Below are 26,470 nucleotides of genomic sequence, written 5' to 3' on the forward strand. Positions count from 1 at the left end.
GGTGGCACCCTGTCCCCCACCTCTGTCACCCCACGCACTGTGGGCGCTTGCCAGTGATGAAAAGCTCATTTAAAAGCTCATTAGTCCGGTGGGGAGTTGCAATCTGGGGAGCTCCTGGCTGCGTGTGCAAATCCGGCTGGGCCGAACCCCAAAACCCTTCAAGGGGCTGTTAAACACACACACACATGGGGGGGGGGGCAAGATTGCGGCCCACAGATGCACACTTGCACGCTTGTGAGCTTGCACAATTGCAGGCTTGCACGATTGGGTGCGTGCACGCTTGCACAGTCATGTGCTTGTATACATGGTGCAACTGCAAGCTTGCACAGGCTCGTGCTTTTACACGCTTGCACAGTCACTTGTGCGGGCACTTGCAACATTGCGTGTGCGCCCCCTTGCACGACTGTTTGCAAAACCGCTCGCTTGCACACGGGCGTGCTTGCACTGGTTGCGTACTTGCACGGCCGTGCGCTTGCACGACGGCGTGGTTGCAGAATTGGGCGCCTGCAACACTGGCTGCTTGCACGCTCGCACGGCTGCTTGCACGGCGAGTGAGCTGCGGTGATTGCCGGGGGGGGCTGCTCTCAGGGGCAGGGGGGACATGGGGACCCCCGGAATGGCTCCTGCCCCCCACCCCGAAGGAGTTAAAGGCGGCGGGCGCGGAAGGCCGTCCCCCCCGCGGCCTCATTGGCTCCCCGGGCAGGTACAGCCCCCCCCCCCCCCCCCCCCGCAGCAGCCGCGCCGGGCTCAGGCGGGCGCGCGCCCCAGCGGGGGCCGGGCCGGTGGGCGCGGGGTGCCAGCCATGGTGAGTGGGGACCCCCCGGAGCCGGGGCTGGTCGGCTTGTGGGTTACTTCGCCGAACTGGGGCGTGGGGCGAGGCGTTTCCTGTGGGACCCCCGTGAGGCCCCGGTGGGACTCCGCGTGGGACCCCCCGCGCATCCCCCGTGGGACCTTCATGCGCCCCTATTGCATCCCCTAGGACCCCCCCATTGTATCCCCGTGGCATCCCCCCATCGCACCCCAAGGGACCCCCCCATCGCGCCCCCAAAGGGCCCCCCGTTGCACCCCTTAGCACCCCCGGGTACCCCCCAGTCCCCCCCCCAGCACCCAGCCCTTGACCAGAGCCGCGGGGCTTTGCAGCGGGTTTCCCCCTACAGGGAGAGGGGTGCCCCCCCACCCAGCACCCGCTTTTTCCTTTGGGGGGGGCGGGTGTTTGCAAGCAACCCCAAACCGCCCCCCCCCCCTTTTTTAAAAAAAACTTTAACCCTCTTTTACTCCCTTTTAAGTTTCGGATTTTTTATCTGTAGCTGCGGCTCGCTACAAAAATGGGTGCCCCCCCCCCCTTTCCCAGCACCCCTAATTAACACTAGATCCCCCAATTAACACCCGGGTTTTCTAATCACCCCCTGGGCATCCTAATTCAAAGGCTACGCCCCCTGGGTGCTGCCTTGGGGCCGTGGAGGTGCGGGGGCCACCCGTGGGTGCTGGGGGTGGGGTGTGGGGCGGTGCCGCTGGAGGTTTAGGGGTGCCGGGGTGGGTTTGGGGGGGTGGGGGGATGGGGATGGGGGGGAGGGGAGGGCCGTGGCCCGCCGGAGCGGCGGTGCTCGCTGTGAAATGGCGCCCGGGCGGGAGCGGCGGCCGGGAGGCGGCGGCGTGGGGCGCCCCGATGCCGCGGTGAGGGGCTGCGCGCCCCCGGGATGGGGGGGGGGGGGGGGAAGCGGGGCCGAGGGGGGGAGGGGGGGCCGCTTTCTCTGTGCGGTGTGGGTACCCTCTGCCTGCGGTGTATTGCTTATAAAGGCGATTTGGGGGGAAATCGAGCGATTTGAGGCCCTGCTGGGAGTTTTGTAAGTTATAAACAGTGAAAAATCCCTGGGGTGGGGTGGGGTGTGTGTGTGTAAAGTGTGGGTGCCCCCCACCCTGTTGTTGCTGGGAAATGTGCTTTGATCGTGATTTCACCAAACGGTGGGGGGAAGGGAGAGAAACAAAAACCACCCTGTTTTCACCCAAAAAAGGGATGTTCCTGCTTCACAAGGTGGGAAGCGGCGCGGGGCGGGGGGAGCACCCATGGGTGCTGCTGGGTGCTGCTTTGCCTTAATGCCCCCACTGTGTGGGAAGGGGGGGGGTACCGGTGCTAAAAATACCTCCTGGACCCAGGATCTCCCAAATTAAGGATGCTGGGGGTTGATCTCGGTGCTTCCCTGGGGGATGTTTTTTTTGGGGGGGGTTCAAGCTCAGCTTGGATTCTCTGATGTTTGATCAAGGGTTGAGCCAGCACATCCCTAGCGAAAGCAAAAAACCATGTGGGTTTTGTTTCTTTTTTCTTTTTTCCTTTTTTCCTGCTGTTTTCAGGCTGGGGCAGGCGGGGTGGGAGATGGCTGAAAAAAAAAAAAATCTCATTTCCTCAGGAAGCAGAGTGAAAGCCTTGGCTGAAAGCTGGGACTCCAGGAATTTGGTGCTTTGGAGCCGTGGGGGCTCCGTGGACTGTGCGAGCGGAGATTTGTGCCTGGCTGGAGTGGCAAATGTCAGCCGTGTGCCAAATGCAAAAATACGGGTGAAAATTGAAAGGGGATGGGAAAAAATGGAAAGTAAAACCAGATTTCAGTAGTGATAAAATTCTGCAGCTAAAGCTTTTCCACCTCCTGGTTTGCAGGCTCGAGGGGGGCACCTGGGGGAGATTTTGGGGCTGGAAGCAGATTTTTGCACAACGAGGAGGGAAACTGCCTGTTTCTTTTAACCCGTTTTCCTCCCCAGGTGGGTTCTGTGGCTAATTAATCCCAGGCTGCGATTTGGGATCCGGGGAGAGGATGGAGTTCGTTATTAATTATGCAAGGAGAGGCTTGGGAAGGCTGTTACTGGAAACAGGGCTGAGAACTGGCATGTTTGTTGCAGGTACCTTCCTGCCAGGGGAAACTGAGGCATGGCTGTGCCAGGTTCAGATCAACTTGGTGTCCCTTCAGGGACGATGGCGGCGGGATGGACTGGATGCAGACCCCCACCCTGCGCTGCCTCGGGGCTGAAGGGATGTGACCAGTGCCGCTCGGCCCATCAGTGGCAGGGGTCAGGATGGGTTTTGGGGTGCTCACCCCCTCAGCAGCAGGCAGAGGGTTGTTTTCCCCAGCAGGAGACGATCCGGCTGGGTGGCAGGGCCATGCCAGGGGGGAAGGAAGCAGCGGCGGCATGATAAGGGCCGGCTGCCAACCTGTGAGGTTTCCCCTTGTTTTTGTGCTGGGGGATGAGATAAGAGCCAGGCACCAGCATAAGATAACACCCAGGGGACAAGGAGCAGAGAGGGAGTCCATCAGCAGCCTGAATTCAAGGTGCTGTTGCCTTTGGGTGCTCAGAGGAACATCACAGGGTGTTTTGGGGTGCGCACGGTCGGCAGACGGGGCGTGGAGTGGAGCGAATCAGTAGTTTGGGGGTGAAAAGCCATTTTCTCTGCTGCCAGCCCTTCTCTGGTCCCTGGCGCACAGGGGGTCCCTGGCACAGGAGTGTCCCTCACCCCGCTGTGGCTGGGAGCTGGTGGAGGAGGAACCGGCTTTATTCCAGGCTGGAGGGGAGGTTGCACAACCCAGCCCCAGGGGGAAAGCGAGGCGGGTTTGGGCTTTACTCAGATTTTGGCTCCAGCCCTTGCTGCTTTCCATAACCTTCCTCCGGCGTTTGTTCAGCACTTTACTACCCCAGAGCCATTCGGGATTTAGCTCTCCGGAGGAGGAGGAGGTGGCTTTAGAGGGTGCATATTCCTTCCTCGCCCTCCTTCCTTCTCTTCTTCCTCGACGCCGAGCCGCTGAGCACCTCTGTTTGCTGATCTCCCTGTGCAGATGTCGACCTACAAGCGGGCGACGCTGGATGATGAAGACCCTCTGGACTCCATTGGCGAAGGCGATGGGTACCCCAACGGCTTCCAGGTAGGGATTCGTGTGTGTTTTAGGGGAAAACAGGGGGATTTTAGGTCCTGGCAAAGCAGCGAAGGGGGTTGCAGAAGGGTTTTCTGCCTGAGACCAGCCTTTCCGTGGGGCAAAGTCCGGTGTGGGCAGAGCTGTGTTGGCTCCTGCCGCCACTGCCCTTTGCTCGTCTCCTGGCGCCTGGAGCCAGGAGGTTTGCAACACCCCACCGCCCAGTTTTTCTGCTGGCTGAACCCCTTCCCAGCGTGGCTGGCGTGAGCAATTATCACAGCGGTGGGAGCTTTGTCCCTGCACAAAAGGGGATTAGGTTAATTCCTCTCCGAGCAGTGGGAAAGCAGCTTAAAAAGGGCCGAAGATGGTGAGAAAAAAAACCTCATGGCTGCGTCGCTGGGAAAGATTTGGGGCCAGAGCAATGCACTTGGTGCTGGCCCCACTCCCAGCCCCATCGGTCTCTGCCTAGGGTGGTGTTTTCTGCCCCAAAAATCAGAGTTCTGCTGTATTTTTACTTTCCCCAGTGGGGTTGTCTCTGCTCGCCGTTGCATCAGTATGTTTCCTGGGGATGTTTTTCGGCTGAGTGAGAGTATCCTGTTAAGGCATTTCCCGCTGCCGCCACAGCCCCCACCCTGTCCCGGTGCTGGCACTGGGGACAGGGACAGCCAGGGGGTTACAGCAGTGCTCGAGGAGGGGTTTGGGGTGGCACGGGGTAGCAGGTGAACCAGCCGAAACACTCACTCCGCTCCTTTTCCTGCCATTGTGCCGCCCTTCCTGGCCAGTTTCTGGAAGGCAGCTGCTGCCTTTCCCAGCCCAGACCATGCCGGATCCCTCGCTGCAGGCCAAATTCGTGCCATGGGCTCTAGGAAGCAAAATGAGGAATGCATCTGTGGGTTTTTCTGCTGGTGGGGAAACAGTGCTGCTTTTCCCACAGGTGAACTTCCGTGGCTCGAGGAGCAGCCCAGGGTGCTGGGCTGAGCGAACGCGCGCTGAGAAGCAGCTGGTGGTGCTGGTGGGGGTGCTGGCGGCCGTGCTGGTGGCGTGTCTTCTGGGTCTTATCTTCCAGTACAGAGCTCGTAAGTCCTCGCACTGCAGTAGGATCCTGCCCCCTTGACTGGGGTGCATTGCTGGGGATTTCCCTGGAAAGGGAGCTTAGGTGCAAGGTGAGATGCTCACCCACATCCCTCACCCCAGGGCAGGATTCCTGGGTACCAGGCAGGATGTTCAGGTGTGGGGTGGGATGCTTGGACACAAGAGGAGATGCAAGCAATCCCTTGCCCCAGGGCGAGATGTTCAGGTGAGGATGGGATGCTCACCTGCATCCTTTACCCTGGAGCTTGATGCTGGAGCACAGGAAGGGATGCTTGCCTGCGTCCTTCACCCCAGGGTGGGATGCTTGGGCATAGGACGAAATGCATGCCTGTGTCCCTTGCACATGGATGGGGTGCTTGGGCATGGGACGGGACGCTGGTTTATATCGCTTGCCCTGGAATGGGATGTTAAGGAACAGGGTGGGGTGCTCAGGCACCAGATGGGATATTTGCCCACATCCCTTGTCACAGGGCAAGGTGCTCCCTGGTGTAGCTCATCGTGCTGTGGTGGAGGAGCTGAACCTGTCATTCCTGTCCCCAGGGCCGCCCGCCGTGTGCCTGTCGGAAGCCTGCATCTCCGTCACCAGCTCCATTCTCAGCTCGCTGGACCGGGCAGTGAATCCCTGCGAGGACTTTTTCAGCTATGCCTGCGGGGGCTGGATCAAGGCCAACCCCCTCCCCGATGGCCACTCGCGCTGGGGCACCTTCAACAACCTCTGGGAGCACAACCAGGCCATCATGAAGCATCTGCTGGGTGAGTACGCAGGAGCAGTGGGACCCTGCGGTGCCGAGGAGTCCTGTTTGGTCTGGGGGATGCCAAAAACATGCCTGCAGGGATGTAAGGATGTAAGGTTGGATGTAAACCCAGTGTCAAACCAGTCTGTAACACACGTGCTGCAAGGAAGTTGGGAAGCAGATCCTGGCCGTGTTTGCTCTCCTGGATGCCACTGGGATTTTCGACTGTGGTGTTGCAGCTCTTTGGCACTGAGTAGGGGGAGGGTCCCAGCCTCAGTTCTGCAAACCCTATGATGGCGTTCCCAGGAGCAATGAAATTCAGGATTTGTACCCCAGACAGCATCTAGAGGCTATAGCGCCCCAATATTACTCTAAGGATATGGATTTTTTTCTCCTGCTATAGCTTCCAGCTTCTGTGAGCAGCCTTTTTGGAGGCCTGGCTGCCCATCTGACCATTTTTCAGGGCCAAAAATCCCCCAGAGGAGGGAGGATCCTGGGCTCAGCTTCGGTGTGCAAACACTGAAGTGGGGCAGCTTATCCGAGCAACCGGCAGGGACCAGAGACGGTTTGTTCAAGCTCTGAGCAAACAACTGGCTCCTTATCAGCGCTTTCCACTGTGCTGGGGCTGATTATCTGAAAAGAGAAGGTTTGGGAAGAGTGTTGTCTTTTGGGAAAAGGGGGGTGGTGCAGAACGGCTTCATCCCAGCTCTTCCCGCAGAAATCTGGCACTGGTTTTACTGGGAGAAGGGGCTGGGCCTCCAGCCAAGTGGTCGTGCTCGGCATTTCCTTGAATTCCTTGGAGCCAAGGGACCTTTAGTTAATAAAACTACACAGCTGAGAAGCCAAAGGTGCAAGCTGTGTCATGAGGGAAAAAAGAAAACCAAAACCAATCTCTGGGGAATCAGAATTTTTAGAGGGGGAAAAAAACCGAAAGGATGGTTTTTGGAGGCGGAGGAGAAAAATGAGTTTATTGTTCTTTCTTGCATGAATAAATACTGTAGGGCTGGAGAGCACCAGCACAGGGGCAAGGGCAGTGCAGGGGGCTGGATGATGCTGAGAACATCAGAGCTGCTGGAAAAAATGCTTTTTGTTTTTTCTTTCTTTATCTTTCTGCTCCAAAGAGCCAGAGCCGTCGCTGCGGGTGGGAGAGGAGATGGGGGCAAGAGGCCAGGAAGGGCTGTGGGGTGTGGGATGCTCTCTGGGGCACGGAGGGGACCAGCAGGGCAATCCTCGGCGCCTTTTTGGAGCCTGACTTTGCCCCAAACGGGGCTAAATATTTCTTCAATGGAAGGGTTGGGGCTGTGGCGTGCGTAAGCAGCCCCCACAGGGGGCTGGATGCCTTTCTCTGGGGACCCTCTGCAAGCTCCCCCTGGGTACCTCCTGCAGAAAACACCACAGCCAACATGTCGAGCGAGGCAGAGCGCAAGGCACAGCGTTACTACCAATCCTGCATGAATGAGAGCAAGATCGAGGAGCTGCGTGCCACCCCACTCGTGGAGCTCATCCAAAAGGTTTGGCTCCTTCCTTGCGGAAAAGCTGTCTTCCCTCTGTAAAATGCAGGGGGAAGAGCTCACCTATGGGCAGTCCCAACACCTTCCAGACCCCATTCCCAGTGCTTCCTGGGGAAGAGCATCCCCCAGGGCAGGCGAGCAGAGAGAGGCAGGGATTTATAGGCAGGTCTTGCCTCTCCTGGGCTTTTTAGCCCCATTTCAAGATGTTTCCCCCCAGGATGGGTATTGGGGGGGATATTTAAGCTATTCCAGGTAGTTGGTTGCTCCTTACTTAAAAGCTGGTTGCTGTCTGTCCCCAGCTGGGTGGCTGGAACATCACAGGTCCCTGGGCTGGTGACAACTTCAACGCGACGCTGCGGGAGGTGACAGCGCATTACCGCACCTCGCCCTTCTTCTCCGTCTACGTCAGCGCTGACTCCAAAAACTCCAACAGCAATGTCATCCAGGTGGATCAGTCGGGGTTAGGTCTGCCGTCACGGGATTACTACCTCAACAAGACAGAGAACGAGAAGGTAAGGTTGTTGGGGGAAAAATGGCTTTGCTGAGGACATGCCGTAGGTGGGTGGCACCCACCATGCTGATTGCCCCTTGTCCTACCACATAGGTGCTCGCTGGGTACCTGAACTACATGGTACAGCTGGGGATGTTCCTGGGAGGCACCGATGAGGAGTCAACGCGGCAGCAGATGCAGCAGATCTTGGACTTTGAGACAGCGTTGGCCAACATCACCATCCCGCAGGAGAAGCACCGGGACGAGGAGGTCATCTACCATAAAATGACGGCTGGAGACCTGAAGGTAGGGATGGAATTGGTGAGCCTCCCTGCTCCGCCACAGTTTGGGAAGTGGGGTGGACGGGTGGAGGTGACAAAGCTCTTCTGAGGAAGCCCAGCGCCAGCCAGCACTGCCTGGGAAGCTCTTGTGCAACAGCTTGGCTCGTGTCCTCCTTGGGGAAATCCCACCCTGACCCGTTCCTCCCAGCCTCCGGACAACCTCTGGGGCTGGCAGCTGTCCTGCTGCGGCACTAACGCCCTCCTGACACTGCTGCCCGTGGTCTGGCTGCAGACGTCAGCCCAGTCACCTCCCTGTGTCCCCAAAGGGGCCCTGATGGCTTGTGTGTCAATGTTTTTGACACCCGCCCCACTTTCTTTTCCTTTGCGGGAGGAAATTGTTTACTCCCCTCCGACCTTTCAAGGATGCTGCTATTATGGGAACCAGCCTCTGCAAAATCAGCTGAATCCCTCAGATGGGGGCTGATGTGGTGTCTTCCAACCCGGGAAGCAGCTGCCACCCCATCCGATGGTTTTCGGGTCCGTAGCAGTGGCATGGCTTTTGCAGGAGCTGGCGCCGGCCGTGGACTGGATGCCCTTCCTCAGCACAGTCTTCTACCCTGTGGAGCTCAATGAGTCGGAGCCCGTTGTGGTCTACGCCAAGGAGTACCTGGAGCAGGTCTCTGACCTCATCCTGGCCACAGACAAATGGTGAGAGACCCCAGCCCGCATGGAGGGTTGCCCAGGGTGGGCAAGCATATTCTCCTGCCCGCTCACTGCCTCTTGCCACAGTCTCCTCAACAACTACATGATCTGGAACCTGGTGCGGAAAACGAGCCCTTTCCTTGACCAACGCTTCCAGGATGCTGAGGAAAAATTCATGGAAGTGATGTATGGGACGAAGAAGGTGAGGGTGAAGCCCCCAACGCCCCCAAATCGCCGTTAAAATGGTGACAGCTTTTTAAGCCAAGTCACCATCGTGTTGCATCCAAAACCGAGATGTGGGGCAGGTTTTGGGGTGGTAGCTCTGGCGCAGGGAGGTGGATGTGGACCTCATCTCCTAGCAGGCCAGGGGAATGGGAAGGTGGGGGGCTTCAGCCGCACCACCGCTGACGACTGCTTCTTGTCCCATGCAGACCTGCCTCCCACGCTGGAAGTTTTGCATCAGCGACACGGACAACAACCTGGGCTTTGCCCTGGGGGCCATGTTTGTCAAGGCCACCTTTGCTGAGGACAGCAAGCAAGTGGTATGTCCCCAAGCGAGCAGTGTGCAAGTGCTGGTGGCAGGAAAGCAAGCGTGGTGATGGAGCCGCCGGGGGCAGCTGATGTTTCTGTCTACCTTAGTTTGTTCACCGTGCATCTCCGTTTGCTGGGTTTTTCACTGGTCCACGTGCCGTCTCTGCCTCCTAGCCTCTTCCTCCCCGCTGGTGCAAAAGATCCTTGACCTCTCTGGGTGGGAAGCTGGCTCTGGACTGGCGCTGTGCCATCTTGTCTTGTCTAGGCAGAGGAGATGATCGCAGAGATCAAAACGGCCTTTGAGGAAAGTCTGGAGACCCTGCAGTGGATGGACGAAGAGACAAGGAAATCAGCCAAAGAGAAGGTGAGGCACTGGCAGGAGTGCTGGGGAGAAGAGGGTGATGGTGGAGGATGGTGGAGCTGGACGAGCCTGTCCTGCCATCTCTGGCACCAAAACCACTTGGGTCCTTGTCACCCCCCAGGCAGATGCCATCTACAACATGATCGGCTACCCCAAGTTCATCATGGACCCCAAGGAGCTGGATAAAGTGTTTAATGATGTGAGTTGGTCAGAGAAGTCCCGTGGGTTTCCTGCTTCCCCCTCTGTTAGCATGTGCAGGACATGTGCCCATCACCGTGGCCTCAGGGCAGCCTTGAACCCCAGGTTTCCTCCAGAGGGGTCTCGCTGATGTCCTTGGCCCTTCTCTGGGGACTTCCCAGAGAGCTGCAGACAGGTCCTGGGGTGGCTGGGGCTCTTGGGATCCCTGCCCGGGAAGAGGAGGAGCCGGTTTCCATAATGGTGATTCATTGCCCTCCCGGGACTCTGCAGATGTTGGAAAGGAGGAGAAACAAGAGTGGCCGTAACTCAGCCGGCTGCAGAGGCCCAAACGTGGCCGTGGAGGGAGGAGTGGGGCTTGGGCCATCGCCACGCACCACTCACACCTCGCTCTTTTTGCAGTATGAGGCTGTGTCTGACCTCTACTTTGAGAACGTCATGCAGTTTTACAACTTCTCAGCCAGGGTCACTGCCGATCAGCTCCGGAAACCACCAAACAGGGATCAGTAAGTCCTCTGCTCCGCTTCCCCATTGTGCTCAGCAGGGAATTATCCCAGTATCTGGAGCACTGGGATTTGGTGTCCACATGTTCTGGGGGGGTAGATTTGGGCCGACAGCTTTGCACCATAAGTGGATGGTGTCGGAGCAAACATGGGTGATGGGTTTGTGCTGCCACACTGGCCGTGTCCGTGTCCCTGCAGGTGGAGCATGACGCCTCCGACTGTCAATGCGTACTACTCTCCCACGAAGAATGAGATAGTCTTTCCCGCTGGCATCCTCCAGGCCCCTTTTTACACCCGTGCATCTCCAAAGTAAGAGCCTAGGGAGAACAGGGAGGGCAGAATTCCCAAACTTCCTCCTGTCCCCAAATTTGAGGCTGAATTTTGTGGCTGAGGGGAATAGCAGCTGTTTTCTAAATCTTAGCATTGCCCACCTGCAGGTCACTGAATTTTGGTGGGATCGGCGTGGTGGTGGGCCATGAGTTGACGCATGCCTTTGATGACCAAGGTATGGCCAGGGCCAGGCGTTTGGGCTGCTAGAGGGGTGGCCAGCGGGGTGATGAGGGATCTACTGGGCTTTTCGGCAGGCCGGGAATATGACAAGGATGGCAACCTGCGTCCCTGGTGGAAGAACTCCTCGGTGGAGGCCTTCAAGCATCAGACAGCGTGCATGGTGGAGCAGTACAGCAACTACACCGTCAATGGCGAGGCTGTCAACGGCAAACACACCCTCGGGGAGAACATCGCTGACAACGGGGGCCTTAAGGCCGCCTACCGGGTAGGGCCATGAGGCTGGGGAGATGCATGGAGGGGCATGGTGTGGTGGGATTGGTGTTGTCCGCTGAGCCTGCTGTGCTCCCTGGCCTCCAGGCATATCAAAACTGGCTGAAAAAGAACGGGGATGAGGAAACCCTCCCAACCCTTGGCCTCACCAACCACCAGCTCTTCTTTGTTGGCTTTGCACAGGTAGGTCACTTGGTGGTGGGCAGAGAGGGTGGATGCACAGGTGTCTGTGGGGTGGAGGCATCCCCAGCTGACGCTGAGAAGGTGTGATGGCCAAACAGGTCTCCAGAGATGATGTGTAGTGGATGGAGAACCAGGTTGGGGTGGTGCTGTTTAAAAAGTGAGACAAAGCTGGAGCTCGATCTGTGTCAGTGGCGGTCACCAAGCGGGGAGGTCCAGTTTGGCACTGAGCAGAGCCCTGTGGTTGCAGACGATGGCACTCGTGCCTCTTGCCCTCCTCTGTTTGCAGGTGTGGTGTTCGGTGCGCACACCGGAGAGCTCACATGAGGGGCTCATCACTGACCCCCACAGCCCCTCACGTTTCCGTGTCATCGGCACCGTCTCCAACTCTCGGGAGTTTGCAGAGCATTTTGGCTGCCCCCTCGGCTCTCCCATGAATCCCCCCAAGAAATGCGAAGTCTGGTGATGGGTGAGCACATGAGGGAACCAGCTGCCAGTTGCTTCGTCCTCTGCTGACAGCTGATTTCCCCTGGTCCTTTTGGGAGGCTCAAACCACTTCTCCGTGCCGCGAACTGCCCAGCTCTGAGCCGGAGCGGCGCCCCGCATCATCGGTATCGTCCGAGGTTTGATCCACTGTGAAAACTCATCCCCTCGCTCATTTGTGAAATGACTTTTGATTTGGGGGTCTTTTCTTTCCCACCGTGACCAGGCCACGTGTCAAGGCATGTGTGTCCGTGGGCGCTATCCTGTATTTACACACGCAGTGCTCCAGCCTGACCCACTGCCCCGGCAGAATGCCTTTTTTTTTTTTTTTTTTTTTTTGGAGGTGATAAAGGGAACGCCGTGACACCACCAGGTTTGGCTGCGTGTCTAAATACACCCGACATACCTTCCTCTCTCCAAAGATGCGCACATGAGGATGGAAAATGTTTTAAGATATATTTTTTTTGGGGAAATATATATTTTTTTTTTCATGCGTTGTGGAATACACTGGAAAAATTCAGGGAAAATGCATGTAAAAGCCTTTTTTTAGTAAAAGATAAGTATATTTATTAATTTTTTTTACTCAGTGCAGCTGTAGGTGCAGCATCCCATGGTGACAGTCTCTTGTCCCTTAGCTGGGGAAGCTGGATGGGGTTGCCCAGGCCACAAATGCAACTAGCTGGCTCTGGATCATGGGTTTCGCTGGGAGGGACTGTCCTTGGAGGATGCTGATGGGGAAAATCGGGGACAGCAGGCCTGGGATCAGGGCTGAAGGATGCTGTGGGTCACAGAAAGACTGTGCTGGGATGCTGCAGCTCCTGGGATTAGCTTTAATTTCGGAGTGCAAAGGGAAAAGTTGATGTGCCAAAGTTGTAACCAAGGTGGTGACGGTGTAGATGAAGCGCCTGGTTCTCCGTCCTGTCCCCTCTGAAGTGAGGTCAGTTATGATTTCCTGGCCCAAAAGCTTCCCCAGACAAGTGCAGGCAGTTCCTGCTGCTGCTTAGCTCGCTGCCGTGCCTGGCTTCTATGCCCAGGAAACTGCAAGCCCTGAAGTGACCATGCAGCTCCAAACCTCCGTCCCTCCATGGCTGGTTTGGCACTGCTGTGAGATCTGGCCAGGATGGGGTGAGGGGTTTTCTTAAGGGTTTTTTTAATACTTCTGCGGTTTTGAGAGGAAACCACTGACAGTAGCTCAGGTGCTGCGTGTTGTCTTGTGGAGTACCTTCTTGTTCTAGACGGAAAGTAAAGATGTAGAGGGATTTTAATATTTATATGTAAAAGGAGGGATAGGGGGGAATTCTTTTGTAACTATTTTTTCAACCTACATGTGGGGCTTATCGTAATTGAAATAAATACTTTTTACTGGGTCTGGATCTGCTCACAACTTGTTCTTTTTTCTGATAGCAGGAGAGTCTCGTGTCCCTTTATCTGCATTTTTCTCCCATCCACATGGATGAGACGATCCTGTACTTAGAAAACGGAGCTGAGGCAGCTTTTCCCAGCCTGCGCTTGGCGTCTGCTGTCTCTCTTGGAGGCTAAACCCAGGCTTTTGTGCCCAAAAACATCACACTCGCTGCGGGTGGTTGCTTACTTTCCACCTCTATGGCACGGCCCCACGCATCTCCCCAGCAGGGAGGTCTTTCCCGGATGCTTTTCCTTCCTCCCGGGTGAGTTTTTGGCTGGCCGGGCTGTGCTTGGATCCAGCGGCATGGGCCTTGCACAGGTTGCTCTCCAAACGGCCTTATTTATAGCTCTGTGATGCAGGCTGGATGCTGCCAGCTCAGTAATGCAGGCCAACGTTTGCTCCTGAGTGGATGCTCCATGGCTTTGTTAGGCTTGCCCAAAAAATGCAAGGCAGGACCTGGACTGCAGGCTCCTGCTGAGCCTCACCCCAGCACCTGGGAGGGCTGTTGCCTATAAAACAAGGAAAGTGCAAGCAAAGTTTGCTATTTAGCTCTGGCTCATTATCAGAGGCTGGATTTGGGCTCCAGCCCTCTGTTTTTGCCCCATCGGTAGCAACTGAGACAGCAGTGAGCTGTGTTGCACAAATAAGACAGTAAAACTTCCCTCTTGCTGCTTTTACTGTGTTTTCTCTCCCCGATTGAGTTGAAATATAGTAGGAGCTCTTGCTTTCTGCTTGCAGGACTTGCTGTGGGCCCTCTGTTTCCTGCAGAGCTGGGAGACCAGCTGTGGCCGTTGTTTTCCCTGGGATCTGGCTGGAAACAGTGGCACAAACCCATAGAGGGCAGTGGAGCTGAGAACATCGCTGCCTGCGCTCCCAGCTCCTGGGCTGGCAGGAGGCTCCAACACTACTGGTGTGATATTTTGGCCTGGATCTGGCCCCACAGCTTTTAAAATGCGGTGAAATGCCAGCCTTCCTAGGAAAAGAGGAGTCGTGTGGGTATAAGGCAAAGAGGAGTTAAGTGGGGAGAGCAAGGCTGGAGTGAAAGGGTGTTTTCCCAGCTGCAAGAAGCAGGGAGGGGAGCGCAGCCCGCCACATGGAGAGGTGGGATGCTGTTAGAGGCGATTTAACCATCTGAAAGGGAAATACTTTGGCTCTCCGGGGCTTCCTCGTAGTGAGGGACCAGGCAGGTGGTGTCTTTGCCACCATGGAGGGGACAGCCCCAGCGCAGGAACAATCTCCAGGGTGAGCATCACCATGGCAAGGGGGGCACTGTGGTCAAGGCTCTCTGTGCTGAGCGTGGAGCTGGCGGTGGCTGTTTGCCTCTCCAGGAGGCTGCTGGGTGTAGGCAGAGCAGGCAGGAGGTGAATCATCCTGCTCGTGTGCCAGTGCCTGGCATTGGGCTTGCCTGATCCTGGGTGGTATTCGCTTTATTTTGCGCTCAGCCGTCCCCAGAGGGCCAAGACGTTTGCCGAGGGCTGTGCCTGGGCAGGAGGAAGAATGGGGAAAGCTCTAAGGCAGGGCTGTTGTGGGTTTTTTTCTTTTTTTTTTTTTCCTTTTTTTATTTGCCTGAAGGGTGTTGGAAAGGGATCAGTGGGGGGAAAAGCAGGAGAAGCCCAAAGAGGGAGGCGCTGCCATGCATGGTGAAAGCAGATACCTGGAGACTCCAAAATGAGCTGGAAATGGCAGTTGTTCCTAGGTTCGGTGGGGTTGAGACAACTTTGAGGTTGCAAGAGGCTGAGCCCAACCATCTGAACTGCTCCCTCCCAGCAGGATCTAGTGCCCACCACGCTGCAACAGTGCTGGGCTCACCTACTGGGACCATCAGATTTTTAGGGCCAAAAGCTTTCTCAAACAAGCTGGACCTCCCTGAAGGAAGGAGGACAACAACTGGGAGGTGGTGATCAGGTTTCGAAGTCCCACCTTGCAGCTTGGGATCCGCTCGTGCTGATCACTGTGGTGGTTTTCAGTTGGAGCGAAGAGGCTGCGTGTCCTCACTTGCTCTCAGGGCTGTGGCTTTGTGGTTTACACACTCCTCTTCATGAGGATCCCTGCAGGAAAACAGCCATTTTTCAGTGATAACTCAATCCTTTATTTCCCCAAGTTCACCAACGGCTCTGGCACTCCTACTGCACTCTTCGCCACATGACTGTGAGCATCTCTGCTGTGCTAGGTACATGAGAGACTGGTGGGACTGGAAAAAGGGTTCGTGATGCTCTGAAACAAGAGCTCAGCGCTGTAAACTCAAGCTGCCCGTGATGACACATTGGTTCCCAGGTGCTAATAAAGCTAGCAGGAAAAATAGGAGGAAAAATTAAATGGAGAGGCAGTAGGAAGGGCATGAATTCAGCTGGCACTTGCTCAGGCTCGCCAAATCTGCAGGTTTCATTGGCCAAATCGTCCTACGTGGGGTAGTATAGAAGAAAGACTTGTCTGCTTTTTTTCTCTTAAGAAAAAATAAAAAAGTGAAAAGATGGCTGGGGGGAGACACAGACTGGAGGAGCTTTAAGGCAGAGCCAGGAGCCTGGTTCCTTTGCACAGCTAGCATGCTTTGGGAGCTTCAGCAGACAGTATGGTGAAAATGTTGGGTTTTTTCCCCTTTCTGAACAGGCAAAAAGTGATATATCTAAAGATACTGGAGCTAGGAGGCTCTTTCACAGCTGTGTTTACAGGCAGCTATTTCTGTGGAACAGAGGGAGCCATAGATGTTAATTTGCTTTTGGTATGATTTCCTTCCACGTGAAGGGATGTACCGGGAGAAGTGCCACGTTTGGGAGGTGGCTGATGGAATGGTGCTGGACACCGACACCCCCTAGACCATGCAGCTTTACTTGCACCCTCGAAATTATGACACCAAAGTCTTTAAGCTGTGGAGGAGGATCCGTCTTCCCAGCAGGCTGCAGACAGGAGAGATGTGCTGTGAGCACGGCAGCTCTCAGGATGTCTGGAGATCTATCAGTCCTTAGGCAACCCCCCTGCTGTGATAAAAGTTCCTCCTTTGTTCTCCCATTTTTGGGGAGTGGGGGAGTACTTGGCCTTTCTTTGAGGTCGTTCTCATTTCTCTCTGCAGTCTTCGGTTTTCCTGGTAGGGAATCAGCAGTTGATCTGGCAGGTGGTAGGCTGCAGATGAAAACTGGCTCAGAAAAAAATATCCAACCCCCCTCTAAATATTTATTTGGGGCTGCAGATGGAAATAGTTCCCATTCAGGACTTCTTTACAGGCTGGAGAGGACTGGTTTATTCCCATTTAAAAAAATTTAAATCTCATCATTCCCTGTTTCACCCAGGAGTTTGAGGTAGATGCGAGCTCACCTCATCCCAGGCATTTCCCTTGCCTCAGTGCAGAACAAAAAGCACAGAAAGGGAAACTAAATAGCATGCTAGTCATCTTCCCTCTGCCACCCGCTCCACTAATAACTTCTGGCACTACCCAGGACGCTTGTTTGGTGTGGCTGTACCCTGTAGATAGCACCTTAGTAAGTAAGAAACTATTCCAGTCGCAGAGCTACTTTTACTGAGGGCCAGTGCAGTGGCTTAAGTGGCACGGCAGCTTGCAGGAGCTTTTCTTCTGAGGTCACACCTCAGAGGATGGTGAGCCTCTGGGTATGCTGCAGTCCTTGTACTTCTGCACAGTCAGGTGTCATGGGCTAAACCTGACCTGCGCAAACCAACTTGTTTAATAATTCAGAGTCTGACTGAAAAGGGAAAGTGTACTCAAGACCCTTGTACTATTTTTTGGCTGCTGAGTCCTGTGCCGAGTTTTGATCTAGTGAACAACACAGAGTCCAGATTCTCCCCCTTCAGATTTGTATTTTAAACCCCAAATTTAGTTTTCTGCTTACAAATAGGGCTTGTTCTGGAGACATGGAGAGATGTGACTCATAGGGTAGGTTGTCTTTATGCATAAGACCCCTGTCTGTCTTCAGTCAACTTTCAGTTGCAGCACCAGTTAGTTACTCACCAAGTGCCTGAACATACCACCAAGAGAATGGTTTAATAAAAGCAGCTTTTCACTCTTTAAGCATTTGTGATTGCATTGAAGTTTTATCTTCCTCCTAAACTTGCACCTGCCCAGAAGATGCAGCAGATGGGATGGGAATAAACTATGGAAAACTTTCCTAAAGCAGCTTGTGTACCCCAGGCTGGGTGACATGGGGCAGCAACACTGGCCAGCCCAGTGAAGGCACTGGGAGTACACTGGGACGTGCGGCGCAGCAGGAACATCGGTAGGTGCCAGCAGGCTGGAATGAGCCCTTGGGAGCCAGCGGTGGAGCAGGACAAGTCAGGACAATCCAGCGGCTGCTTAAATCTGCTCTGAGGTCCTTTTTATCTGCCCAAGATGGTACAAACCGCTTTTGCTCCTGCTGAGCCCAGCCCGGCGGTGGTGGTCGTGGGGAGGGTGCAGCAGCCCAGCTGCAAAACGCTGAAGATGGCAGTGGCGTGGCAACCGTCGGTGCGGTGAAGGCGTGGGTTGGGTGTGAGGTGGATGCCTGCCCCTACAAGGCCCTGAGGGCCCTCCCGACGCCAGGCCCCATTGCCAGAGGTGGGCTCCCTCACGGGCTCTGGGCCTCCCTCACAGCTGCCCTGTCACCCCCAGGGCCGCCAGCCCTCAGCCCCCCTCGTGAGGGGCTGCGGCTCTGCCCCTGCTAGCCGCCCCAGGAGCCTGGGATGTGGCTGGGGGCCGCAGGGCTGGCAGCGGGGCTGCGGGAGAGGTGGCTTTTTTGGGGGGGAAGCCCCCCCTGCTCCCGGGCCCGCAGTGGGGTGGGCGCTGCGGCGGCCAGGCTCCGCTTCGCAGGCGAGGGCCTCTCTCACAGCCGAGCGTTGCCGAAGTCTCTCCGGGCCAAGCCGAAGGCACCCGAAGCCGCGGCCTCGCTGCTCCCGAGAGTCTCCGAAAAGGCCCAAGCGCCTCCCGCCTGGGCGGGAATCCCTCCTCCGAGCCTATCCGAAGCTTCCCGAACTCCCTCACGCCCTCGGTCTCCGGAAAGAGACGAAGTTTCCCGAGCGCGAGGGTCACGGGAGGTGCCGGGTTGAGCGGTGGAGGGAAGGGGGAACGCGGGGAGGAGGACGCGTGCGCTCGCGAAGGTCTCCGGAAGAAGCCGAGGTTTCCCGAGCGCCGCTCGCCGGCGAGCGGCTCCGGAAAGAGCCGAAGATTGCCGAGCGCCGGTGGGCCGAGCGGCTCCGGAGCGGCCCGAAGGCGCCCGAGCGTCCGTCCTGCCGGACTGCTGGAGGCGGCCGCAGCGCCATGTTTGATGCTCCGCTACTTCAGTGAGGAAAATCCGCCGGCATCGCCCGAGAGCCGCCACCGCGAAGGGCTCCGCTGCCCCCGGGGAGGGGGACCGAGACCCCCTGCTGCCGGCAGCTCATGAGCAGCGCGGCCTGAGCCGCCTCCCCCCCCTCCCCTCCCCGCCGGCCCCTCTCCCGTCCCCTCCCCGCGCCGAGCCCTCCGGGAGGCGCGTTGTCACGGAGACCGGCGCCGGTGCCGGCCCGCCGCGCTGCCCCGGCCGCCGCACCGGCCCCCGGCCCGCTCCCCGGCTCCCCCCCGGCCCCGGCCCCGCTCCCCGCCGGGGGGTGGTGGCTCCGCTTGGCGATGAGTTTACCGCAGAAGGCGGCTTTGAAACCCGGCGCGGCGGCGGCGGCGGGGACCGGCCCCGGGAGCGGGGCGGCGGCGGCAGCGGCGGCGGGGCCGCCTCCCCCCCCGGCTCCCCCTCACCCGGCGGCGGCGCCGGCGCCTCACCCCAACATCAGGGCCTTGCCGCCCCAGCCGCCCCAGCAGTATCCTTTGCCCCGGGGGGGGGGCGACAGCCCCTTCCCACTGCGAGCGGGGCCCGGGGGGGCGAGGGGCCGCGGGGACCCCGCTGGCCCGGGGGGGTGGGGAGGGGGCGCCCCGCGGGGGGTGGCGGTTGGGGCGCCCGCGCCTTTTTGTGGGTTGGGGGCTGGGTGGGGGTGTCTGTGTGGGTCCGTCCCCCCCCTCCCGGTGCACGGTGGGGCTGCACCTGCTGGGGTGGTGTGGGGAGAGGGGGTGCCTCGCCCCCTCCCCCCAGCGGGCTGCTTTGGGGGTTCACCCCCTTCCCCCGGGAAGGCAGAGGGTCCCCGGGCCCCCTTCCCCCCCCCGTGCCACGGTGACCCCCAAGGGTAAACTTTGAATTATAAATCGCTCCTCAGTTTTGCCCCCGGTCCTGCCCAGGTAAGTCCTTTGGTTTGGTTGTTTTTTCCAGGCGAAATGAAACCCAGGGTTGTTTGGTTTGTTGTTTGTGTTTTTTTTTTTTTTTTTTTTTTCCCCAGCTGGGGCCGATTTTCATGTGATTTATTTATTTTATTTATTTATTTATATATCCCCCACCCCCTTACTTGGCTGGTGGAAATAAATCTCGGGTGGAATGTCGCGCCGAACAGGTTTCTCTGCCAGGCCACGCGTGATGGGCAGGAGAAGGCTCCCGCTCCAGAAAATCCCACCGCCGAAGCGGCCCCGGCCACAAAGAGAGGCCGGCGGTTGCTGCGAATGTTTTTTAAAGGTCTTCGGTTCTCTGCTGCGACTAGGCCCCGAGTCAGGAGGTAAATACTGCAGGGATCAGCAGGATAGTGGGGTGGCCAGCCTGCCTGCCCTCATGGGGTTTTGTCTCCAGCGTCCGACAGCATCCCCTCGGCAAACTGGCTCTTCTCACCGCCCCCCTCCCCATCCTCGAAGTTTTTAGGGGGAACGTGAAGTGAAAAACGTACTGAAGTGCAATATGGCCAGGCTGTGTGATCCAGGAATGGTGTGGCCGTGCTGTGCAGGGAGTGTGTGTTGCTATTTCTCGGTGGCAGCGACTTAGGTTTTAACGTGGAAGTGCGGGGTGGATTTTTGCTGAGGGCTGTTTTGAGCTGTGTGAGGATGCCTGTGCTCTTCAAGAAATGTGTTCCCTGTGTAGAAGCATTTTCTTGCTCTCACTTTCGGTTTTGAGGTGGGAAAACCGAGCTCTGTTATAATCAGTTTAAGTCCATTGTTTTCTTGAGCTTCTGGCAAGAATCATTCTTGCCATGACAACAAATAACGTTGCTTAAATCATGAGACTGTTGACGTTACAGATTTGTTTGGGTCAATAGGAAAACCTCTGAAGACTTTGGGGAGTGCTGTGGAGGGACATACTCTCCGCTGGGTGTTTTTGGCTAGCTTGTGCTATTCTGTAATGCCAGCGTGTGCTTTAGGAAAAAGAGTGTGAAGGTGCTGTCATTAGAAAGCCAGCGGGGCGGTGGTAAGTAAAACTGTTGCTGCTCAGGGGAAATTTGCTCAGTTTTGAGTGATGTGCCAAGTGTTACGGTGGGAATGCTGGCCATTGTGCACCTGCGGAGTCCGTGCTCAGCTGAACTTTCCAGCAAGGTGCTGGTTTGGCTGGAAAAGGGTCTTTTTTTAACGGGGAATGTGACATTTGGGGTGCCTTGACAGTTGAAGGGCTGGTTTGCTGGCTTTGGGATCAGGAGCGTGCGGGGCTTTCCGAAGCACTTTTATTTTCAAGTCATCATTGAAAGCACTGTGGAGGGACACAAATACTTCTCCAGTGTTGTTGAGGGCGATCTTGGTGGTGGTTTGCAAGAGTGGCTGTGCTGTTGTAGCTGAGACAGGAGGATGTCCTTGCTTTTGGTGAGTGTTGTTGCAAAATGCCTTGCATGCGGGAGACGAAGCTTTGGCTTACCTCTGAGTACAGCCTAAAGACAAAAAAAGGCTTGGGAAGGAATGGGTGAGACTCTAAAGGAGGCAGAGATGGTGTGACAGTATATCCCATCACTGGGACCCAACTGGACGCCCAGAGCAAGAAGTATGGAGGAACAGGGAAGCATTAGGTAGATATGACAAGTTGATGGTGGTATAAAGGTGGGGAGGTATATATGATACAGTCTTTATTTTTATTTATAGCCACCCCTGTTTTGAAAACACACTGTGTTTGACTGATACCGCTCCTTAACTTCTAAACTACTAATCTGTGCTCATAATATGTACAGGTACTCTGTTGTTGATACCTTTTGGGTGAACCTTTGGTGTTCAGGTGTCCTGGCTGGTTTTGTCCTCCGCCGAACTTGGGTTTGCTTCCAGGTAGTAAACAAAAGCTGTTACCTTTTCTGAGTGCTGCTGCAGAAGTGAGGCTTGGGGAGCATAGTTCATCTGTGATTTACTGGAGTGCAGAGGGTCATCTGAGTTCAGCCTTATTTTTAGCTCTGTTTGGTTTCTTTTTTTTTTTCTTTTCTTTTTTTTTGTCTGTTTTGATACCACTATTGAGACAGCATTACCCCACAGCAGATGAAGTATAGTTGCAGGTTTCTTCTGGCAACTCAGAGTGAGCAGAGCGCTGTGAGGTCTCCTCCTCACAGCAGTGCAAGGGTTTTATTTGTTGATGTGAAGGATTATTATATGTTAATAGGTAGACTGAGGCTCTGACTTGAGCTTTCTAAACTAGAACAGTTTCCGCATGGTGAACTTTGTGTCTTTGGAAATAAATGTGGTTTTGGTACTTAATGCATCGTGAAATTAAATGGTTATCTGTATAATTGGAAAAAAAAGAAGAATTGGGTGAGTGTGTGCTGTGCAGGAAAAAGAGCATGTGCGTTTGTAGAAAGGTGTTAGCAAGGGAAAAGAAAAACACAGGGGAAGAAGGGATTTAAAAAAACCCTTATTGATGGAAAGCGAAGCTGGAGAGTGATGGATGTGAAGAACAGAAATGTTTTGATGGGAGTTTCACTCTGTTATGTGCTGAATAGGAAGCTGTTGGAGCCGCTGTTACGACAGGACAGAGCTTTGAGAAATTTCCTTAATGTAGTGGCTTCAAGAAGTTAAATTTTCTGTGTAAAAGTAAGATGGGATAACTTTGCGGCTCTGGTGGTGGTGAATATACAATCAAACCTAATTTCAGGCAGAATTTGTGCTCAAAAGTTGTCAGTATGGATAAATCCTCTGTTTGATTCTGACCGTTATTTGGGGGGGATAGGTGAGGGAGCGTGTAACTATGAAATGACACACAGAGGGATGTTATCAAACATAAATCTTAATCTGCCCAGCTTTGCTTTGGCTTTCAGACTACCTCTGAGGAAGAAGTTCCAGATGAAGTCAATTGTTCTGTAGTGAGACTTCTTCCATAAAAATGTAAAATAATGAAGGTACGCTCTGGGCTGCACACTTACTGTAGACCTTTGTGTTTTTAACTTGATGGTACTTCTGATGCGTGTTAAACTACACTGTGTTTCTTTACTCTTTAGCCACTTAAGGGTAAAGTATTTTTTTGTGTGTGTTGTATTAAGCTGCTCTTTAAAAAGTCCCCATGCTGTGAATAAATTTTGTGGATCAATATAATTAGGTCACTGGTTTCTTCACAGCCCCAGCCCAGACATGGGCAAACACTGCGCTATAAGGGACAAACAGATTGATTAATGTTGAACTTGGGTAATGTTGCGTGTCTGCTGACTCTTCAGGGTTAATTTAACACCGTACCTTGGAGCGAGATCAGAGCCATCTTGGGCTCTGGGCTGGTGTCAGTAGGTTTTTGCTTTCTTTTCCAAACTTCCTTGCATTTGGAGGGAGTTCAGCTTCCTGATCGTTGATGGTCTCTGTGCGGGCACCAGCAGACTTGACCTTAATATATCACTGTAGCTGTTTCAGGGGGGGATTGGGTATCTCTGGGCACGGGGGTTTGAATTTCAGGTTATTGCAGCGGGGCAATCGTGTGGCAGGTTCAGGGTGGGTTTCAACAGATGGTCATTTAAAATCTTTCTTTTCTTCTCCCACTTTTAAATCCATTTCTGAGAAGCGGAGAGGAATAGTCAGCCTTTGGGGGGATTTTGCTGTGAAGTACATCTTTGCTGTGCATGGAAACTTGGATTTTGCTAACGTTGCCTCAGTCATTGAGTATCTGTTTTAGTTTTTCCTGAGTTGCTTTAGCTAACTGCTGTAGTTCCTTTCAGAAAGCGGTATGCTGGTTCCTGCTCTGTTGGGTGGCATCTTCTGGATGCGAGCAGCTTCCCAAAAGCCCAGGAGAATGGCAAGAAATACAGGATTGCTTTCAGGAATTTAAGAGACTGTGTGTGAAATGGGGGTGAGTTTCTGGCGGCACTTACCTGGTGTTTGGGTGCAGGCTGAGTTGGAGTAGGCCTGCGTTGGTAATCTTCTAGTTAAATCAAGACTGTTGAGGGGGGTTTGGGTGGAGAGGGCTTTTTGTCTTCCTTTAGTGAACAGAGTTGAGCTGAAGGGGAAAGTTCTCAAGAATTTTTCCGAGGAGAACATCTTTGGTGCGTGCTGAAAGATCAGTGTCTCTGGGTTGCTTTGATACCCTCTGGGAGTTTGGAACCAACTCTGTCTTCCCTCCCTGCTTACTTCCATTACGAGTCACTTTTTTCCAGAGTATGTGATGCTCCGTACTCTCGGGGGTTTATCTGTTGATGACTTTGAAGATGAGTACCCAGGGATTAGAAAGCTGCTTGGGCATAAAAGACAGCTCGAAGAGCTGCGTTGGTGGCTTTTGAGTCAAGTGCTCTGCCTCCCTGCGCAGATCAGCTTTGGTTTCTGGGCAGCTTTGACATTGAACTGTAGCTAAAACAAGAGCGCGGTTGGAAGTCCTCTTCCAGATGCCAGTGGTGGCTACTCGCAAGGAACCGTGTTTGTAGGGTTATGGTCATGAAAGAGAAGGAGTGGCAAGAGATGGGAAGGAGGGGAGGAACTGGGCTGAGATCAGAGATGTTCCTTTGCTCTCTGTTTTTTTTGAGTTCAGGAGTGAGCTTTCTGAAACCTCAGCAGGATGAAGGGAAAAGAAGGGGCAGTGGTGTTGCCTGAGAAGCGTTTCTGTTTAGGAGTGTCTGAAGCAGTGGAGATCATACATCTCGGGAGGGTATGCAGCGTGAGAGAAGCTTTGAAAACGCAGAGGCTTTCCCTGCCGCTCCATGGTAGTGACTCTTCTGCAGGGGAGGATCGGGCACGGGTTTGTGAGCATATTGCCAAAAACTAAGTGCTTTTAGACCTCTCTGCCATCTCCCCTGTTGATGTTCCCCAGCCTTGGCACATCTTTGCGTTCTTCCAAGCAGAAATAACTTTAATTTATTTAATGACAAAAGCTAATCATGTTATAGCACAGATATGTCACTTTACCAGCTTTGTAAGATTTTTGTGGTGAAATGTCTTGGAGAAAACCGCTCTTCCAAAAATGTGATTTCACCTAACTTATTTTTCCCTTCTTATCTGAGGACATGATTGTGTATGTTCTTTGGCAGAAGTCAGCAGGAGAAACCATTTAAATTTATATGTATTTAATGCGCAGTACTGGTTTTGGAACACAGTTTGTGATTTTATCTATGGGGAAAAGTCGGTGAGAGACTAATAGGAGACTTAGAACAAATGACTTCCCTTTTAGATGTCGGGACACAGAGGGGTTTTCATTTGTGTGTGTGTGTTTTGTCCATCATCTTAGGGCTGAAAGGCTTTTTCATGTCATTAGCAAATGTTGGGGTCTGCTGAGCTGGTGCATTTGCTCTGTTTTTGTTTTGTAGTAAGAGTAAGCAGCGAAGATCTCTCTTTAGAAGTCATAGGTAACCTATATTTTCTTTTTTCCCCTAATCCAGCAATTTCAGGGCTAGTCAACTGTCAAGTTTAGTTGTGCGTAAATCCGCTAATATGATTAGAGTTGCTGGAATTTTTACTCTGGGGAATTATAGATGGGTAGTATCACTGTTTTACAGGGATTTCTTTAGTAGGAAACTTTATCTGTGACTTGAATATGTCTGCTAGCAATTGCAAAGGCTTTTCTGGAATTAATGGGGAAGAGAAAACTGGCGTTTGTTATGGGGCGTGAAGATGTGCGTGGAGGATTTGCGTGCCCCATGGTCTGAGGGAACAAATCTAGAATTTTTTGGTTTTTTTTTGAGGGAACATCGTTGTTGTGACTTCTCATAGTGCTGTGTTTCACACTTGGTGGTAATTTCAAGAACTTCTCCTATGTACAGCTTTGCTTTCCAAACTGTTGACTTCATTTTGTCTCCCAAATAGGAAATGATGATGTGGAACAGCTGGAAGAAGAAAATAGAATGTGTTCTTAAAAAAGCCAAGGATCAAAAGGAGGAGAGCAAAATAAGCTTTTAGGCTAGTGAAATTTTCTAGTGCATGTTACTCTTATGTTTTATTATATATGTTTGGAAGATGTCCCAGAATGTGTGCTCTCTTTCTGTAGTAGGTGATGGCACGCTGTTGCTGATGGGACTTCAGTCAAATTGCTGCTGGGCATGTAACTAGGTTAATGGGACAGCATTTTTTTTTTTTTCTTTCCTGAAAGGAAAATTACGCGCTCTGTATTCTGATTGTACCTTAAGAATTGTTTTTACCTTTGTTTGCCATGTAGTTGTCCGAGGTGGAGAGAAAAGGACAAATTTCCACACACCGAGATTGTATCAGTTTAAATCGGTTCCGTTATCAAAAATAATGTGTTTCTGTTGTTGGTTGTAACACCTTTGTGTATCCTTTATCTGTCTGAGGGTTAAAATATTTCTAGAGCTTTTAACGTGCCTGAAAATAAGCGAAGTGGCTTCTGAAATGTGTGTCTTGAAAGGAAAAATCCAGTCCTTGACCGATACCAATAGCATTCTGCAAAACTGTCGGTAAAGTGTTGAAATGGGTTAGGACTTGTCGAGATGCACGGAGCAGCTGCTCCTTTCCAAGTGGTTGAGCTCAGCAGGAATGAGGCTCATGCTTCAGAGTAAGAGTATCTGCACAGGAATAACTCTGTGGAGTGGGCTTCATGTGGTACGTCCTCAGGGTGGTAGGAAAAGAAATCTTGCTGCTGATCTTTGAGTTTGTTCTTGAGGTTGTGAAAACACAGAGCAAGGAAGAGTTAATGCAGTTAAAGATCTTAAATACAGATTTTCCCAAGTTTGGAAAGCTTTTGGGAGGTGGAAACTAATAAACATTGCACAGATTTTCTCTTTTGGGTTGCCAGATGATGATTGTGTATTTGTTTGTGTTTCAGTTTGATTTACATGTGAGAGTGACTGTGTGTGAGTTACTGAATTACTAAGAGTAGACTGATTTAAATGTCTGCGTTGCTGGTGGCGTCTGAAAATCTGTTTAAACTAATGCTATGGCTGCACTAATGGTAGTCTGAAAAAGAGATTTCCCTCTTTTTCTGTGTTATTAAAAAGTTGTAGAAGTTACTGTGCCTTGAAACTGGCATTTTTCTCATCTTATTCTTTTGCCGCAAAGCAAACATGACAGAAGTCTTCAATCTTTTCAGACAAAGCAGGAGACTCTTCTTATAAGCATCAAAGGGAAAGATGTTTTTTTAGTGATACTACTTACAGTTCTGGTTTTTAAGTCAGCCACTGTCTTTG

The 26,470-nt window shown here is 53.6% G+C and overlaps 2 protein-coding genes across 21 annotated transcripts in view; both read left to right on the forward strand.

Annotated features, from left to right (window-relative positions):
- The first annotated feature begins 746 nt into the window (after positions 1 to 746).
- ECE1 (endothelin converting enzyme 1) lies at positions 747 to 13,109 on the forward strand. 8 transcript variants are annotated; one of them, XM_037379681.1, is made up of 18 exons: positions 747 to 805; positions 3,819 to 3,905; positions 4,828 to 4,969; positions 5,526 to 5,738; positions 7,106 to 7,230; positions 7,530 to 7,742; positions 7,835 to 8,026; positions 8,567 to 8,709; positions 8,791 to 8,905; positions 9,135 to 9,245; positions 9,500 to 9,598; positions 9,717 to 9,794; positions 10,193 to 10,296; positions 10,492 to 10,602; positions 10,731 to 10,798; positions 10,878 to 11,068; positions 11,161 to 11,256; positions 11,543 to 13,109. In XM_037379681.1, exons 1-18 carry the CDS (start codon positions 803 to 805, stop codon positions 11,717 to 11,719), a joined length of 2,268 nt encoding a protein of 755 aa, XP_037235578.1. In that variant the 5' UTR covers positions 747 to 802; the 3' UTR covers positions 11,720 to 13,109. The 8 variants fall into 8 exon arrangements, with proteins under 8 accessions (XP_037235578.1, XP_037235585.1, XP_037235582.1 ...); XM_037379688.1 differs by lacking the exon at positions 747 to 805 and adding an exon at positions 1,656 to 1,674; XM_037379685.1 differs by lacking the exon at positions 747 to 805 and adding an exon at positions 2,400 to 2,751.
- A 5,193-nt stretch (positions 13,110 to 18,302) lies between these two features.
- The window catches only part of EIF4G3 (eukaryotic translation initiation factor 4 gamma 3), a 148,318-nt gene continuing 140,150 nt past the window's right edge, over positions 18,303 to 26,470 (forward strand). For 10 of the 13 annotated variants that reach the window (XM_037379661.1, XM_037379670.1, XM_037379662.1 and 7 more), the window contains exon 1: positions 18,308 to 18,910. In XM_037379661.1, the coding sequence (XP_037235558.1) occupies positions 18,726 to 18,910 (185 nt within the window). In that variant the 5' untranslated portion in view covers positions 18,308 to 18,725. Of the gene's footprint in view, positions 18,911 to 26,470 lie in introns of all 13 variants that reach the window. The other 3 variants (XR_005103104.1, XM_037379675.1, XM_037379674.1) reach the window with 3 other exon arrangements.

Source organism: Falco rusticolus, chromosome 3 (assembly GCF_015220075.1).
Source record: "Falco rusticolus isolate bFalRus1 chromosome 3, bFalRus1.pri, whole genome shotgun sequence".
Taxonomy (NCBI): Eukaryota; Metazoa; Chordata; class Aves; order Falconiformes; family Falconidae; genus Falco; species Falco rusticolus.